General features: G+C 45.4%; 1 protein-coding gene across 13 annotated transcripts in view; it reads left to right on the top strand.

Annotated features, from left to right (window-relative positions):
• Positions 1 to 16962, top strand: part of CACNA1B (calcium voltage-gated channel subunit alpha1 B) — a 193648-nt gene that overhangs the window by 112462 nt on the left and 64224 nt on the right. For all 13 annotated transcript variants that reach the window (XM_085520974.1, XM_085520970.1, XM_085520971.1 and 10 more), the window contains 6 exons: positions 4294 to 4406; positions 6722 to 6834; positions 8825 to 8956; positions 9409 to 9481; positions 12212 to 12329; positions 15623 to 15690. In XM_085520974.1, the coding sequence (XP_085377100.1) occupies positions 4294 to 4406; positions 6722 to 6834; positions 8825 to 8956; positions 9409 to 9481; positions 12212 to 12329; positions 15623 to 15690 (617 nt within the window). The remainder of the gene's footprint in view (positions 1 to 4293; positions 4407 to 6721; positions 6835 to 8824; positions 8957 to 9408; positions 9482 to 12211; positions 12330 to 15622; positions 15691 to 16962) is intronic.

Genomic DNA, 16962 nt, shown 5'->3' with positions numbered 1-16962 from the left:
AATGAAATTCCCTCCAGGTGGGAATTGTATTTGGTACAGCAGCCATTAATTAGACTCCTGACCAACAGTACTTGGCCAAATCCTTTAACTGTATAAGTGACAGAGTTTAGGAGTTGCTTTAGAGTTAATCCACGCTGAGGGAGTTTCACTGCAGAGGAGCAGGGCTTGGCTGATGGGATGCAGAGTGATTGAAGCAGCCAATGCTAATGAAGTCGTTCTATGGAAGGTGCTCAGAAATGGGCCAGTGAGGAGCTGTGTGAACTGTGACAGAAGGAAAGGAGTGCAGTGAAGTCTGAGAAGATCTGTTAAACCCTGCAACTCTACCAAGAACCTCTAATTCAATTATACCTGTCCCTCTGGGGGAACATTTAATTACATTACAAATTAATTTTACTTAAAGAATGGTGGGTTAAAACCTTGCAGGTATGCATTGATTTCTTTTTCCTGTGGTCTTTTCTTTTAACTTTTCTGCTGTCGAGTTGTTCTGATTAGCTTTCTCCGCTTGATATTCCATGTTGCTGCGACTGCTTTGAAAAGGGAACAGTAGGAGCTTTACAAAGGGGCTTGAAATTTATTTAGTCTTATTAAAAGAGGTGGTTATTCAACCTGATAAGAAATTTCTGGTATTCTTGAGGTATGGTGAATAACAGGACGTGCTTCATGCCCTCGTGGTTATCTCCAAATTAAACTGGAAGTTTTCCTTAAGCATCGCTTGAGGTTTAGTTGCAGAATAGATGCATCCAATCTGTGATGTGGGCACACAGAGCAAATCACAGAATCAAGGAATGGTTGGGTTGGAAGTAACCTTAAAGATCATCCAGCCCTGACCCCTGCAATGGGCTGGTTGGCCCCTAGCTGCCCAGGGCCCCATCCAGCCTGACCTTGGGCACCTCCAGGGGCTGAGGGACCTGGAGCTCCCTGACATCCCCAGGCCAGGTTTTAGGAACAGCGGTGAGGAGGATTTTGGTTTAAATCAGTCAGTTTTCCCTTAGGAGGAGGGAGCCTTCTCACCTATGAGACTTCTCTTTGCCTATGGCTGCCCTCCATGAAGCAACTCTCTCTGGATTTCTCTGGCTAATGCTGTGGGGATCTTCAGCTTGCTTCTCAATTTGTCTAAAAATGAGTTCCATAAAGCCTCCATTCCGAACAGCAAAATGTTTGAAAGAAGTGTTTTAGACATTGCGGCTTGAGAACAGCTTCTCAGTGTGCTGTGTTGTGTTGAACCCCTTGTTTGATGCAATTATGCCTGTTGATGATATTGTGTTTGCCTTTGAAGTAGATAGCCAGCTCCCTCTGGATATAAATATGCAGCATGTGTGGTTGCAAAGAAAAGGCTTTCTGAAACGAGCATATTTATTTATGTCTGCTGAACATTTCACGTCTGCCTTGTCAGAGGGAGAAGTTGTAATTCACTGAGGTTCTCCTCCTGGTTGGTTTAATGTACAAGGAGAAAGAGAAAGGGAAACAAAAGTGGCAGGCTTGACACCTGCTCTTAATGACACCAGACTTGGATTGATCCAGGGCAGCAATGGAATTAATCCATTGGTGATTGACAAAAAAGAGCCACTAAATATCTAATTCAAAAGTTTGGGGCAAAAAAATACCAGCACGGCCTTTTCCAATGGTACAAATTTTTAATTAAATAAGAATCTTAATATCAAACTTTTTAACTAAAATCACATTACAAAATGCTTCTGTTTAAGGCAGATTAAATTACTTGAGGGGTCTGAACACCCCGCGGTCCAAACAACAAAATTGCATTTCCAATTAAATGGGCAGGGCCGCATCAAAAGGAATCACGTATCTGATCTGTCAGCTGGAGAAGCTGATTCACTCTGAGTGAACTCTTTGTGTCCACAGAACTCAGCATGTTCATGTTTTCCTCTACCCCTGTCCTCCCGTTGCTGTGGTGTGTGATGAAATACGGCTATTCTGCCTGTTTTGAGCTCTGCTCCAGATGGAAGTCAATGGCTTGGGTTGACTTGAGATGGATTCTTCTCCCAATGGTTATTTCTTGGATATTTCAAGTTTCCTACGTTTTTATATCAAATATTGTCTGAATCTCTTTACTTTGGCCATTTGCTGGCTGATTTTCTCCCATAATAATCTGGTCTTGCATGTGTGTGTGCTCAGGATGTGTCAGTCCGGTGATGCAACATCACACTGGGTAATACCTGAATTTTCGTTCATGCTTCAGTGGATGGGTGATTGAACATTAATCCTTGTTTCCTTCCTCCTTTCTCTTCTTATAAAATGGTTGCTATTATTTGGGCAAAGTGCACTGAAATCTGATGGTGAAAACTGCAATCAGAATTCTACCTTGTATTTTCATTAGTTTGTGAAAGAATACTGGGCCTGCCTGAAAGCTGATTGGGTTTGGTGGGTAAATAGGATGAGAAACTCCCTATGAAGGGGAGATACTAAAAGCATTTGAAGGCTGTGCAGTGCTTTCTGTGGGCCTGCTCTACAATCTCTTGCAAAGGTTCTAAGTTTGGTCTGCCAGCAAGGCCACCAATTTCAACTCAAGGGTTTGACGTCAGTCTTCACGACAGGGGGACTTTACATTGAAGTCATTCAAATAAACACCATGCTGAGCTCTGCTGAGCATGAAACCTAAGGCACAAGAGCTGACTTTTCAGCAAGGGAGCAACTCCATAAACAGCATAAACACTGCTGCAAGATTTCCCTCTGGGCTAATGAGCAGAATAGGTGACAGGAGCAGCATCAATTCTTCCTCTACAGGGAAGATGCATCTGCTTTGCTAAGGCAGTTTTGCCACCTGTTTATTACCATTTCCAAAGGCTGCAGGATGCAGAATGGAAGTGCAGGGTGGAAGTTTAGAGTCTGGCTTGGAAGCTACAGTCTAAGCATCTAATTTAGACAGCCAGATATTAATAGTTAAGAATTTAAACATTTTTGCTATTTGCAGTCTTTTTAATTGTGTTCAAGAAAATCTGTTACCGTTGTAAGTGTTGTTTTGTTTCTGTTTCAATTCTGTATTCTTATACTGTTGGTGTCTCATGTCATGCTTGAGATTTAGCTAATCTGGTCCCTTCCTTACCCTCGGCACTTGGACTGTGAGATGTATTGCCAGCGTAACTGGATGATTGCCACTGGGATCCCTTGTGTAAATGCCTCTTTGCTCTCTGATCTGCTGGGAAGAAGAGAAGAACCAGAGGCATGTTGTAGCAGCTGTTTCTCCTAGCAGGTTCTATGCATTAAGGAAGGCAGAAGTGTTGTTCCTTCATCTCCGTGCCATCTGGATGCTCTGAGAGCATGGAGATCCAACCAGTGGAGCCAACCTGTTGGTAGGAAAAGAGCTGAGAAGTCTGCACAGCTCACACTTTGCCTTCTCATTCCTCAAATCTGAATGCTTTGCCCTTGGTAGTCTCCTTTAAGGCTATTGCTCCTAGTTCCAAGGAGGCCATGACATGGTGTAGTTAATACCCTCATGATGTGCCCTCCCTTAGTGTAAATGTTGGCTGAGGTGCCCTTGTGGCTCACTGCTGAAGCATCAATAAAACCGCTCTCATCTAGCTGGTGGATTTCAGTTAACATCATGCCCGTGATATTTCATGACTTTGATTTAAAATGTAAGTCCTAACAACCTGCAATGGAAATAGAAAACTCCGACTACGTTCTTCCTGCCCTTTGTTTCATCAGACGTGATACATTTTCCCACCCAAATCATGGCAGCCTTTTGCCTGTGATATGCGAGGCAGGAGGAAACTGAACTTGCTCTTCCAGAACTGTGGTTGTGCAGGCGTACTGGGAATCAAAGCTAACAGCAGACCCAACACCTCTGAGCCGCCTGAGCTCAAAGAGGCAGCAGCTCTGTTGGGTAAGGAGGTATTTTTATCATGAGAGAACGCTATAAAAGCTCACACCCCACTTCCAAAATTGCCCGTCTCACGTTGGCGTGGACGTCCCCAGCATGCATTTACAAAAGGTAACCTGTGCAATTAAATCAGACCTTTGGGAATCTTAGATCCAGAACTTTCCTCTTGAAATTCTTTTACAGAGGGATTGAGGGTATTATTTAATGCTGTTATGGACCCTCCCACAACACACGTGCAACGCTGACCTCCCAGCTCTTCAAGTGTGAACGCAGCTCATATGCACATAGACATAACCACGTGAAACTCTCCTCAGGGTTGTGTTTGCCTTTGCAAAGAGACTTTCTTCTGGCAGGAGGGAGTCTACACTGTGAAAAACAACTGTTGTGTTCCCCTCATGAAGAGATCTGCCCATTGGGGCCTCGTGGATTAATGTCATCTCTTCTCTGGTTCCTAGATTTCGCCGAGTTTGTTTTTCTGGGTCTGTTCCTAACTGAGATGTCTTTGAAGATGTATGGACTGGGGCCAAGAAATTACTTTCATTCCTCGTTCAACTGCTTTGACTTTGGGGTGAGTAGGTTTCAGCTGCACGGTCCCCCTGATTGAATAGGGCTGGGGATTTCAGAGTGAGGATGGGAAGTGATGCCGACAGGGTGTCTTTTCCAGGGAGTGGTTGTCATATAAATTAGCTGCAGGGAAACACATTAAGGCTCCCCTGGTTATCATTCCTCTTGAAGAAATGTGACAGTCGAGGGTTTCATTTCCTCAGTGAGTTACAGGCTGTTCGCAGCATCAGCACCAGTAAGTGCTCTGATTAATGGCAGAGTCTCTCTCCCATTCAAATGAGGTGATTGAAAGATGTAAAAAAAAAAACCACCAAAAAACTACACATCTTATTGCTCATCTCCCTATCATCCTTTCCATGCCCGTTACCTCACAATACAGAGGCAGTGCTTTTCAGACACAAGCACCCCAAAGCCTGAATACAGGAAAGCTGTAACTCAGATCCATTTAATGTTGATGTGCAGACTCTACATGGTTCCTTTTTGGCAGCATCACTATGAAAGCTCAGAGCTGAACAGACCTTGAGATCAAACCCAAGAGCCATCTGTGTCCAAGAGGCTGAGGTTGGTTTGGCTGCACCCAATCCCTCCATGTGGGACTTTCTCCCCATGTGTCTGTAGCAGCTGACAGTGGATCAGGGCCATGAAATGTTCTGTGCAGACCTTTCTAGCTGTATGGTCCAGTAGTGCACAGCCAACCATGGAACAAAACCAGTGCATAAATAACCGGGTTAATGTAAGATAGCTGGTGTGGATCTTTGCATTCAGAATGCTCCTTGTGCCAAGATGATCTTGTACCTGCCAGTCAAGATCAGGTGATACAGGAGCTTGACATCAATATGTGATAAATCCATCAGGCATCTCTGCTTCCTGCCATGCTATAGTGAGTGCAGCACTGGCACTGAGCTTTGCAGAGGGTTTCCCAGGAGGTAAAGCTGTTGATATGTTCCTAATTCTCCATCCTTTAGAAAACCCTCTGGGATCCTACTTCTGTCTGTATTTTTCTCCTCACCCACCTTCCACCCCCCAGAACTAATTCGGCTCCTGCACCCACACTGGGACATCTGAAACCAGTTTAGTCTGACAAACCATCCTGATAGAACAGTTCAAAAGCAAAGAGAGGGAACAACAAAACAGAGCAACATCAGTCTTGGGAGAAATGGTCCAGCGGGGTCTCATGTGCAACCGCCCCCAAGAGGCCCTGCTGAGATGGCAGGGAAATTAATGATCAATGTAATGTGTGGAGTGCCTGAGGAAAGGCTTTTGCTGATTCACGAGGGATTCCCAAGAGGGACAGACTGTGGGAGAGGAATCTTAATTCCTTCCTTTTGTAATGGGAGCTACTGGCTGAGCAACTGCTGTTTGTTCCCCTTTTCCTGCTGTGTTTGCTTGAAGCTGGGGGTACAGTGTTTCTTGCAGGTCCTGCTGTGTTTCTCTAAAGACAGGCAGGGTTCTGCTTGTTGAAATGGTTTGTGAGCTGCTGAGTGCCACAGCACTGTGCAGGTCCCCAGCACTGCTCTGCTGCAGCCATGAGCTGCTCCCTGGGGCTGCTCATAGTGTGTTTATGGTGTGCTTCATGCCATGGGACCACGGTCTGTGTGAGCTCTGGAATGGCAGCTTAATACAGCTAATGAGAGCTGTCAGCGGAGAAATGCCCATCCTCTCTTATTAACCGTGCAGTAACCCGTGGTTGATATAATTGCCCTTTCCTGATTGTGCGTAGCCCGTTATTATTTTGTCCTTTTTGTAATAGGGGATTTCAGGGGAAAAAAATATTTATCCCTTCAGGTTAATGCTCTGTGAACCTTCAGATAAATGAACGAAAATTAGAAACAAAACCAACCCCCTCAACTGAGGACAGTTTATTTTGCATAACCTGAGGCAGATGATGGATGTGCTCATGAGAGACTCTTTAGGATCTCTTCATAGCTATTACCTTAATCACTCTCCCAAAGACTCAGTGGCCAGAAGTGGCTGGGCATTCAGTGAGGAGCTGACACCTGGCTGTTCTGCAGCTCTGGGATGTAGCTGTAGTGCTTTTCTAATGGGTTGGGGTGATGTCCCCACACCTCTAGGGCTGCCTGGACCATGCAGGGTGGGTAAATGAAGTAGCTGTACAGGTGGTGCTTACAGCTAAATACATTATACTTTACAGTAGTGAAAAAAGTCTTGTGTCTCCTAATAAAGGCTATTTTGAAATAATTCACTTGCTAGAGAAGAAAGCAGCGAGTTCTGACTCTTCTTTAGCCCCCAGCCTCTCTGGCAGCACCCCAAGGAACTAAGCAGAAGTTTTCCCTCCTGTAAAATGAACTCTTCTTCCAGGTCATTGTGGGAAGCATCTTTGAAGTCATCTGGGCTGCGGTGAAACCTGGTACCTCGTTTGGCATCAGCGTGCTCAGAGCTCTGCGGCTGCTGAGGATTTTCAAAGTCACCAAGTAAGTCCAGCTCCTGCTTCACTCACCTTAAGCACCATACAAAGCCACCCCATGGGTAAGGGAAGGAAGAGAACTCCAGGTACAGAATTGTCCTTCCCTTGGCTGGGCAGCCTGAGTTTCTGGCAGTCAGAAGTTGGACTGTTCCTAGGGAGTTGTACCTTTGAGGGCTTTCAACAGCTTGTTCTGCATCCTTCTGTGCAGGTTGGTCTGATTCTTTTCAGCCATTCTTATGGTATCACAGAATGGTTTGAGTTGGAAGGGAGCCATAAGGGTCATCTAGTCCAATCCCTGCAATGAACAGGGAAATCTCAGTGGGCATGGTGGGGATCTGAGTGGTCTTTTCCAACCTTAATGATTCTATGATCTCCCCTCTCGTAGTTCAAAACCATTCTGCTTGGGGCAGCTGCATCCAGCTTTTCTTCATTACTTGTTAAACTTGCTTAAAACAAGAATCTCAATAAGTGCCTGCTGCCCTTATCTGCTGCTGGTAGTATTTAAGTACTTAGATCTACTGAGCTGAGCTCTGGCTACTGCTGGGTAATAAATCCTGATGCTCAAACCACAGTGCTGACACAAATACAAGTGCATTGCTGCTGTCTGTGCTCTGTCTGGCCTGGGGATGTCTGAGGTTTCTCTCTGGAGCCTGTAAATGTGAATGTTGACTGGAGTTGAGTTGCTTCAGCTTCTCTATTGTCTTCGTGCTCTGGTGTTGTGTTAATATGTTTGGGTGTTAGCAGCAGCTGCTGTGCAACTTGCAAATCCACCAAGAGCAATTTCTACATGTTTTTAAAGCAGTGCTGTGGGATGGGAGGAAAACTTTGGGTGCTGCCACTGTTGTTTTTCCCCTGTGCCATTACCTTCATTGACACCAAATGCACAGGTTGAATTAAGCAGGTGTTTCCTGGCTATTTCCATGCATGGTTTTTGTTAGCTGGAGGATTTGCCAGTTTATATCTGCTAATCATCACGCAGACTCAGAATTCCTCCATGATAGTGTGCAACTGGAGGTGCTGTGGGAGTTGGGAACATGAAGTTCTGTAAATGACCAGTAAAAGAAGTGGGATCTTACCCTAAAAATGTCACTTAGTCTACCTCCGCTCTAATCTTACTTATTGAAAATGACACATTTTGTAGCAAATTTTTAGCAATTAATTGTCAGCAGAGCTACAGAGGTGGAATGTGTCTGTTTGCATGTTGTGCTTTTTTAACAACGTGGACATTTTTGCAAGGTAAAACAATCCTTTTACTCATTGTGACTAGTCAGGATTTGAGCTGGTATAATGAAGAGCTGAAGCCTGAGGTTTAACTTAACAAAGCAGTCACGAAACGGGCTGAGTGATCTCCCACTCTCAGGACAGCGAGTCAGATTTTCACCCCACTGATACAGAAATTCCCTTGGTCCTGTTAAGGAGATTTCCCTTGGTGGAAACATCCTGATCCCAAGCAGTTGCCTTTCCCCCCACCTCCCGTTTTCCATATAGAATCATAGAGTCACAGAATGGCTTGGGTTGGAAGGAGGACCCCAGGGTTCATCAAATTCCAACCCCCCTCCACCACAGGCTGAAGCTTCTTGCTCCTGCATTTACATGAAGATGATAGTCCACCTTGATTTGGAGAATTGCTGTTAGGGCTTTTAATTCCCTGTGTTTCACACCCCTGATGTTTGTGCTGTTAGATAAAAGAAACACGTGGGGGTATATGCAAAAAAAGGGTGAGATTTGCACCAGGAAAGGGGCTGCTGAGAAATGGAACCGAGCACTTTCCCTGCAGTCAGCTGCACTGGTACACATGCACTGGGGTGATTGTCTCAGCCCTTGTGATGCTATGAGAGATTTTGAGATGTATTTTTTCAATCATAGGCAGGGGGAGATTAAAGATGCCAACAGTCCATTTTTTAGAATTATTTTTAATAAAAGAATGGATCTAATTAATTTCTAAATTGAAAGTTCTTTTACCACTAATGGTTTCTGTGCTCTTATCTCCAACACAGATATTGGAACTCCCTGAGGAACCTCGTGGTCTCCTTGCTGAACTCCATGAAGTCCATCATCAGTTTGCTCTTTCTGCTGTTCCTCTTCATTGTGGTGTTTGCTCTGCTGGGGATGCAGCTCTTTGGAGGGCAGTAAGTCTAATTAATCATTATCCTTTCAATCGCATGGAGTACACAAAAGGAGAAGGGCAGCAGGGCAGGAAAGTCTGACATCAGTGGTTCCTGCACCAACCTTTGTGCTGAGAAGTGGAAGATGATTTCAGTTTTGACTTAACACCTATGGACTAAGGCTTCTTGGAATGGCTTCTTTTCCAGAGTGGTTTTATCTTTTGATGGTTCATTTGAATTTAGGATGTAATTAATTTTGAAGCATCGTTTTTTCACCAGGATCCATATTTAGTTTCTGCTGATGGCTCTGTTAGCCATCTTCCCATAGACATCACATTCCCTGCCGCAGTCATTGGGATGTTATGTCCAGTTGGAACCAATGTTGGTCTCTGGCTCATGTTACAACATACTACAGGACTGCAGGAGATTTGCTTGTCCCCTTATTGCTGTTGTTTTTATTTCTGACTCTTCTCTAGGTTCAATTTTAGAGATGAAACGCCAACCACGAATTTCGATACTTTTCCAGCTGCCATCCTCACAGTGTTCCAGGTAAAGCCATCCCTTGTTTTGGGTCAGAAAAGAAACTCTTGGGCATCTCTTCCTGCTTCTGGTGAGCAGAGAGGTCTCTAACAAACATAGGAAAGGTGAATTCCTTCCTTCTTAGGTGTTTTGGCCTCACTGACCAATCAAAGCATCATTAAAGATCAATACTCCAGAATTAAGGGATACTAGAACGGAACATTCCATGTTAGGTAAAAAAAAAACATCTTGATAAAGTAGATGTTTCTGTGCTCAAAGATGTTGTGTCCATGTTCTCCTCTTCTCAAGGCTCCTGCCCACAGCTGCACACTGCATTGGTAGCATTTCTTGTGGCCCATTGCATAAACCATTGGGCCGAAAATCAGAGCCCGTGAGGGTTGACCTGTCCCACTTCTTCCTGCAGTTGCTGTAATTTAATGAGGAGAGCTGCCTGAGCTAGCTCCAGGCTGTAAGGAAGTAATGTAGCATTTTGCACTGTAATAACTCAAGATAAGATAATGCTGGATAAGAATTACAATCGATGGGGGAGCACATAAAGAGGCATCAGCCTTGGGCAAGTTTGTGTGATGGTAGGGGAAAGTAGCAGCTCTGGGAGACGGAATGTGCAGATTTAAGAGCCTCATTTTGCAGCTGTTCTCTGCATGCCATTTTAAAACATTTATTTCAGGTACCGAAGTGGAGAGGTAGAGATGCACCATCCTGCTCAACGTGCAGGTAGCAGGTCCATGGGGGACCTCTCTTCCTTGCTAGGTGTAGTTCAAGTTGACCCTTATCCAAGCTTCCCTAGAGCTCAGCAAGACCTGGATTACGTTTTTTACGTCCCAAAAATAAGGAGAAAAGAGAGAGAGAGAGAGAGGGAAACAAAAAGGATTGGGTGGATGACAAGTTTGGGATTAAAAGAGAAAACGAGTCTTAAAGAAGATGTCTCCCGTGACCTCTTTGTAAGCAGCTTCATATGGGCATTGCTGCTCTCCAGATGTGGAAGAGGTTCTGCAGTACTTACCTTGCAGGATATTGCAAATCATGGTAGATTAATATTTGCATAGTATTTTAGTGCTCATCAAAGGAAGGGCTTACAGAAATGGAAAGGTATTGCCACAGAGCCGGAACAGAGCCCCCGTCAGGCTCCGGATATGAGTATCTGGAGATTTCATTGCTATTTTGGTTTGGGACCACAGCTCTCTCTTGAAAATACTTTGCTGAACTATTTCCTTTCTGTTCCCAAGATGAATGTCCCTGTAGTGCAGTGGACGTTCGATGGAGGAAAACAGTGGTGATTTTATGGCTTCTGCATTAGAGCATCAGAGCTAAGAATGAAACCAGCAAAACCCCTGGCACCAAATTAACTCGCTCCTTTGCAGAGGCTTTGAGACAGAGGTGGACGACCTCCCTCAGAGGCTCAGATTGAATGTGGAGTTAAAGAACCACTGAGGCTGGAAGGTTGGTCACAGCCTCTGTGATGGGACTCCTATGACTTGTTTTGTCCACCTGACTGAGCCCATCATTGGGTGCCACTGAGTCCCACTGCCCCTCAATTCTCTTGGAGAAGTATCACACATTTTCCCCTACCTCCTATCTCTCAATTAGAGCCTTTGTGAGCTGAGTGCTGATCAGTGTATATACAAATATATTCACATATATAGGCATAACAAATAGCAACATGCCTCTATTGCAGCAGTCATTGAGCTGCAAGTGTTTACAGCATCCATAAACACAGAGACTCTATAAACAAGAAACACCTCTATTAACCATACATGCCCTGCTCCTGGAGGGCTGCTGCTTAAATACCTGCACGTGCTGTGAAGGAGTGGAGCCCCAGTGGCTGATGGAGGTGAGGAGCTGAGGCAGCAGGGTGCAGCCAAACCTCAGCATCCATAAAACAGACTTTATAGACCAGAAAGGTTTTTATTAACTCCACGTGCTCTGCTCCTTGAGGGCTGCTACCTAATTGCTTGAGTAATTCCTGCAGCTGAGGAGCAATGGTGCAAACGGGGGAAGGACAGCAGGTCAAAGAGTGCATCTCAGCAGGGCCTCTGAGAGCATCCCCAGCTTTGCACACAGCGTGCTGAGTTTAGACCAGTTATCTCTCTGCACCAGTTCCATGAAACTTTTTCATTATCTCATTTCTTTTTCAAAACATTCTGGCTGGATTTTTTAAGTCCAAGTCCTGCTGGGTTTCTGTGCAGTCTGCAATCTGCAGTATCTGCAAGCCCTGGTCTCCTGCAGGTCACACAAACGCTCTTACTGATCCCCTTCCCATGAATGTTTGTATGAACAGCAATCATTATATGTTCGTTTCCAGACAGAAGGAACAGTCGTGAATTCATGGGAATGATGTGAACACAAGTTTGTGAATGCTGCTTAGTGTAATTGAATGCCAGATAGCTTTGCTGTCCTCACATACATTTGGATATCACTTCTGCTCGGGTTTTCTGGAGACTTATGGATGCCTGGTTGTCCGAGGATCCTTGTGGTCTTGGGAAGAAGGACCATTGTGGTGCAAACCTTGCAGTGGTTGTGCTAGAGGGTCTTCTGTTTGGAGACACATGCACCCAACTAAGAGGCAGCAGAAGAGAAAGCTATGCATGACCTGTGACTATCCAGGGCTACAAGGCTGGTGTCCCACTCCACAGCCTGACACCAGCCCAGGATTGTGTCCCATTGCCCAGCTCCCCCAAGTTGCACCTTCTTTGTCTTCCCTTTGTGTCATTTTCTTCTTTCTCACATTTCTCTGTGCAGATCCTGACTGGGGAGGACTGGAATGCAGTGATGTACCATGGCATAGAGTCACAGGGTGGTGTCCGCTCCGGGATGTTCTCCTCCATTTACTTCATCGTCCTGACATTGTTTGGTAACTGTATCCTTACACACTACCTTGTCTTCATGCCTACTGCAGGGTGCCAGAAATATCTGATATGGTTTAATTCCTACCCACCCCAACCACATGCTTTGTAAAACCAGATTTTAGCACCTGAGCTAAGAGTAGTAGGCAAGGTGTCTTTGTTGGAGTCACACTTATGGTGGCAGTGTGAGCACGGTCTTTGTTCATTTTAATTTTCATGGATTTAGATTAAGAACATCCTGTTTTGAGTTCATTTATGTTGTAGGAAAAATATTTGAACTCAACTCAAAGCAGGACATCTGTACCTTGATTATCTTCATGGATTGTTTGCACTAAACCAGGCAGAGAAAGAGCTGAAATTGACTCAGCGCATAAATCAGGCTCCAGTCTCTTGGTGCCATGACAGCTTAACCAGCTGTGCTACTTCAAATGCTTGACAGTGTCTTCTCTCCACATAGCACTTAAATAGTGAGTCTAACTCTTGAATTACTCTTAGGGCCCTGAGAGTATTTGGTCCTGTTCCAAGTCAAGAAATACATCCATGAAGATGTTTTCTTTTGCTTTGCCATGAAAACCTGCTGAGGGCAATGGGAATCTGGGAGCCTGTGTCCTGCAGAATGCCCCAAGTTGTCTGCTGGAAATAGCTGTCACACGGAGCAAGGGCTTGGAGCAGGAGGCTGTGTTTTATATGCAACCAAGCAAAGTGATCCTCAGACCTGGTGGTCAGCAGGGTGACCGTGAGCCAGCAGTGGGACATGGGACATCAGAGCCCATGGATTGTGAAGCAGGCTCAGCCCTTTGCCTTGCACTATATCTCTCCAATGGCATAAGGAGCTGTGGCAGGGAACAGCAGAGCAGGCAGCACGCAAGCTGTGTGTGTCCCAGAGGGCTGTCTGTGGGGTTTGTCCCATTAATGTGCACTGCTGGAGCAATAGCAGCCAGGACACGTGAGCTGGTTCAGTAGCTACACTCAGGCACCCGCCTCAGTGTGCTCCTTCCAGAAACATGCTGTGTCTGAAAAGTGGGTCAATGGAGAGCTGGGATTGCTCTCAGTCCTCAGGGCTTGGCATTTGGAAATGAGATTAAGTCGTAATCAGCCTTGACAGAAAGGCTGAGGAGGAGAGAGAGAGACTTTTAACCTTAGAGCAGCTGAGATACAGCAGTGTTGAAGAACAGGATATTAATTTCTTTCTTGCCCCTCCACTTGAAAGGGAGGTCTTCTCCCTTGTACTTCAGTTTCCTTTAACAGACAGCAGGTTCACGTGGATGCAATGAGGACCTTCTCACCCCTTGCGACTGCCATAGATTCAGCCTTTGCCTCTCCTTGCCATGGCCAAGACTTTGTCAGTGGGGAGTCCATTGCCTTCATGAATTGGAAGGGCTCTTCTGCAGCACACACGACTCTACTGGCATTTAAGCACAGTGAGAGGGGGCAGTGGAGGACAAGGGGTTAAATCCTTATGTGTTTACCATGGGAGTTGCAGCATTAAGCCCACAAATGCTCACGCTGGTATTTCAAGCAGGTTTTCAGGAAGGTCAGTTCTATCCCCGCTTCTCCGTAGTTACAGTTTGGATGCTGAGAGCAAGCAGCAGGCAGTCATTTATCTCAGGGGGGAAAGCTGAACTGTGTGACTTAGCAGGGACTTAACGTTCTTCTTAGCTGTCAAAACATGAGCAGGAAGGTCTGAAAATAAAGCTCAGTTTGCCAGAAAATAGCAGAACTGTGTTTTTTGCTGGAAGGAAAACAGCCGTTAATGACAACGATGCTGCAGCGTGGGGTGAAGCACAGGTGTGAGCTGTGGGTTCACCTTCCTACTGAGAACCCAAGCCCAGCACAGTGGGAGGATGCCCAGCACAGAGCAATCCTGCACTGCTGGTTAGTTTAGTTATGGATTGGCTTAGCGTCAAATGTCTTTTCTCCTATAACTCGGAACTTAAACATTGCAGCCGCTCTCCTTTTTACACAGATCTCCTCCAGAAAGCTGTAAGAATGTCCTATTTTATGCCGTCTTAGAGAATGGGCGATTTTGGGTCAGCTTGCAAAACCCACTCCTTTTAAACATGAAGATTTCCTTTGCTCTTCAAACTGATGTGGGTTCTGTAATGGTTCTGTTTCAGGAAGAAGCAAGGGGGAAGGTGCTGGTTTCCCTTGCTTTCGCTGTAGCTCAGTTGCTTCTTTGAATCAGTTCATATGGATGGTTGGACTTGATGACCTTAGAGGTCTTTTCCAACCTTAATTGTTCTGTGAATCCATATTTTCAAAGCACATTGCAAGGAAAAGATCTAGAAGCAGTGGTTTTCTAAGACAGAATTCTCTTCCCTTTTCAAACTGCAGAGAGCCTGTGTGTAGCCAGAGTTCCTAAGCTCTGCAAAAGGAGTGGAGGGACCTTTTTTGGGGGGGAAGAAACACACAATTGCACCAGAACGTATCTGCCTGATTGATCAAAACATCCCCACCTGCTAAAAAAAAACCCAAAGACATGATGTTTCCAGTGGCCAATTATGTTACACGAGGCGTTTTCAGCATCTGTGTGTAGGAGGCAGAGGTAGGAAGACAACTTTGTTATGAGACATTCCTTCCCCCCAGCCAGGGGCTTGGAGGCATTTCCAACATAGAAGCACCAAGGGTGGCCCCTCGGCCACTCACCAGGTAAAAGGAAATGGAGACACGGATATCTTTGCAAATGAGAAGTTGATTGGGTTCTCTCTCCAGCGTGGGAGGGAGATGATCATTTTGGTTATCATCTTTCTCTTCTTGTTCTTCATTTGCTGGGCTCTGTGGGGGCGAGGAGCTCCTGCCCTGCACCTCTCTCAGTGGATGTGCACCACATTACACAGCTCTTGATGTCCTTATGGAATCCTCTGTGTATGGTAAAACCCACTATTCTGTGCTACTGATGGATGCCTGGAGAAAACCCAGGAGTCCGCGTCCCATTCCCTGCAGGACGCAGACACATCCTAAAGGAGTACACACTGCTCCTGCTTCCACTGCTCCAAGCAGAGGATTGGGTTTTGATCAGTGTTTAGGCTCCTGAGACACTCATCTCAATGGGAATGAGAGGCCTGAAATGGTCTCAAGTCTGATGAGGGCTCCTGAGAGGGAAAGATAAAGAAGCCTTGAGCTTTTGGGTCTGGACAAGTTTTGCTGTCCTGGTGAGTTAGAAATAAAGATGACAGAGCAATAGTGCAAGGGATCCACCAGTAATTAAACCCATGATTGGAAGTGGAGAAAGAAGGCTGTAGTGTAGAAGAGGAATTTTTTTCTCTATTTGCTTTGTGAAGATCTTTCCTAAGCTGCTCCCCTACAGATACACTCCTGAATGTCTTCTTGGCCATTGCCGTTGACAATCTGGCCAATGCCCAAGAGCTGACCAAGGTAAGTACGTGACTTTGGTTCTTCAAACTTGGGCCACAGCTGCTGGACCTAAAGCAGAGACTTCCCTTCATGCTGTCCCTCTGTGTGCCAATGTTCTCTGCTGATAAGAACCCAGAGGTCTGCTCTCATTCCTTTCCATTTGGTTCTCGAGGCTTCTTTCTGCAAACTGTTCCATTTCTTCATGCCAGGGCAGCAGCAGGCATCGCTCGTGTTGCTGCTGTGTGGAGGTGCACACACTTTAGTAGCTTTTGCTTTTTTCAAAAGCAGAGGCGAAAGAATTAATGGGCTTTGGCTGACTTGCTTGTGTGCCTGAGGCTTCGGCGTGGGGAGTCACAGGTGGTGTGTGGCTGCCTTTGCTGTCTCATGCTGGTGCTTGGTGCGTTGTGGAGTTTGGATCAAAGAATTAATATTCTCCAATCAACTCTGGAAAACAACTTGAAGAGGCCACTGTGAGTTTAAAGCCCAAATGTTGGAACCTTCCCACCTCCCACCAGGTGCAGATCGATCCAAGGCAGAGCATGGGCAGAAAGCCGGGTCCTGGCACGAGCTGGAAGTGACAGTGCTGGAGCTCTGCTGTGTGCTTAGGTTTATATTCAGCATTCCCTATGGAAACAAGAAGTACAGCCTCTGTGCAGCACAGGAAGGATTCCAAATGCTGCAGTTTGCTTTCGTGCTATTGCACACTTTTTGTTTCTCACTGTGGTGCACTCGGTGATGTGCAGCAGCGCTAGGCTTGGTTTGCACACCTTTCCCTTGCTCTCATGAGGTGGATGTGCACAGCCCAGTGCCACAAGCCAATGATTGCTGGTGCAAAAGCCCTGTATTTACCTTAGCAGCTATATTTTACAAACCTCTGCTTGTATAGTCGGGTAATGAAGCTCATCCTATTTCTTTCTTAATCCTTTTAGCACTTTCTTCTGAATATTTCAGCAGCTGACTGGAAGGGTTAGAAACCTGACTTTGTTTATGTTTATGAAGTATAATTAAATATTGATGGATCCAGCGGCACTGCAAAATCATGAAGCTTCTTGAGAACCTTCTTTTTGTTTTTTTTGCTTTAATTTTACTTATGATCCGAAAAAAATAAATCTCTAAGGCTTCCAAAAGCAGAGGAAAGAGATTAAAGTGATTCAATTGAATAGCATACCTGGAGAATGAGAGATTTAGTGCTAAGTAAATATGATCATGCAAAACCAAAAATGGCCTGGAGCTGTAATTAAGTTACTCAGGAGTCAGTTGATCTCAGGAGACGTTCTTGACATTTATGCTGTA

Source organism: Coturnix japonica, chromosome 21 (assembly GCF_054131305.1).
Source record: "Coturnix japonica strain WE chromosome 21, WE-NBRP24, whole genome shotgun sequence".
In the NCBI taxonomy this organism is placed as follows: Eukaryota; Metazoa; Chordata; class Aves; order Galliformes; family Phasianidae; genus Coturnix; species Coturnix japonica.
The sequence above is the reverse complement of the archived record's forward strand: the minus strand, read 5'-3'. Positions and strand labels throughout refer to the sequence as shown.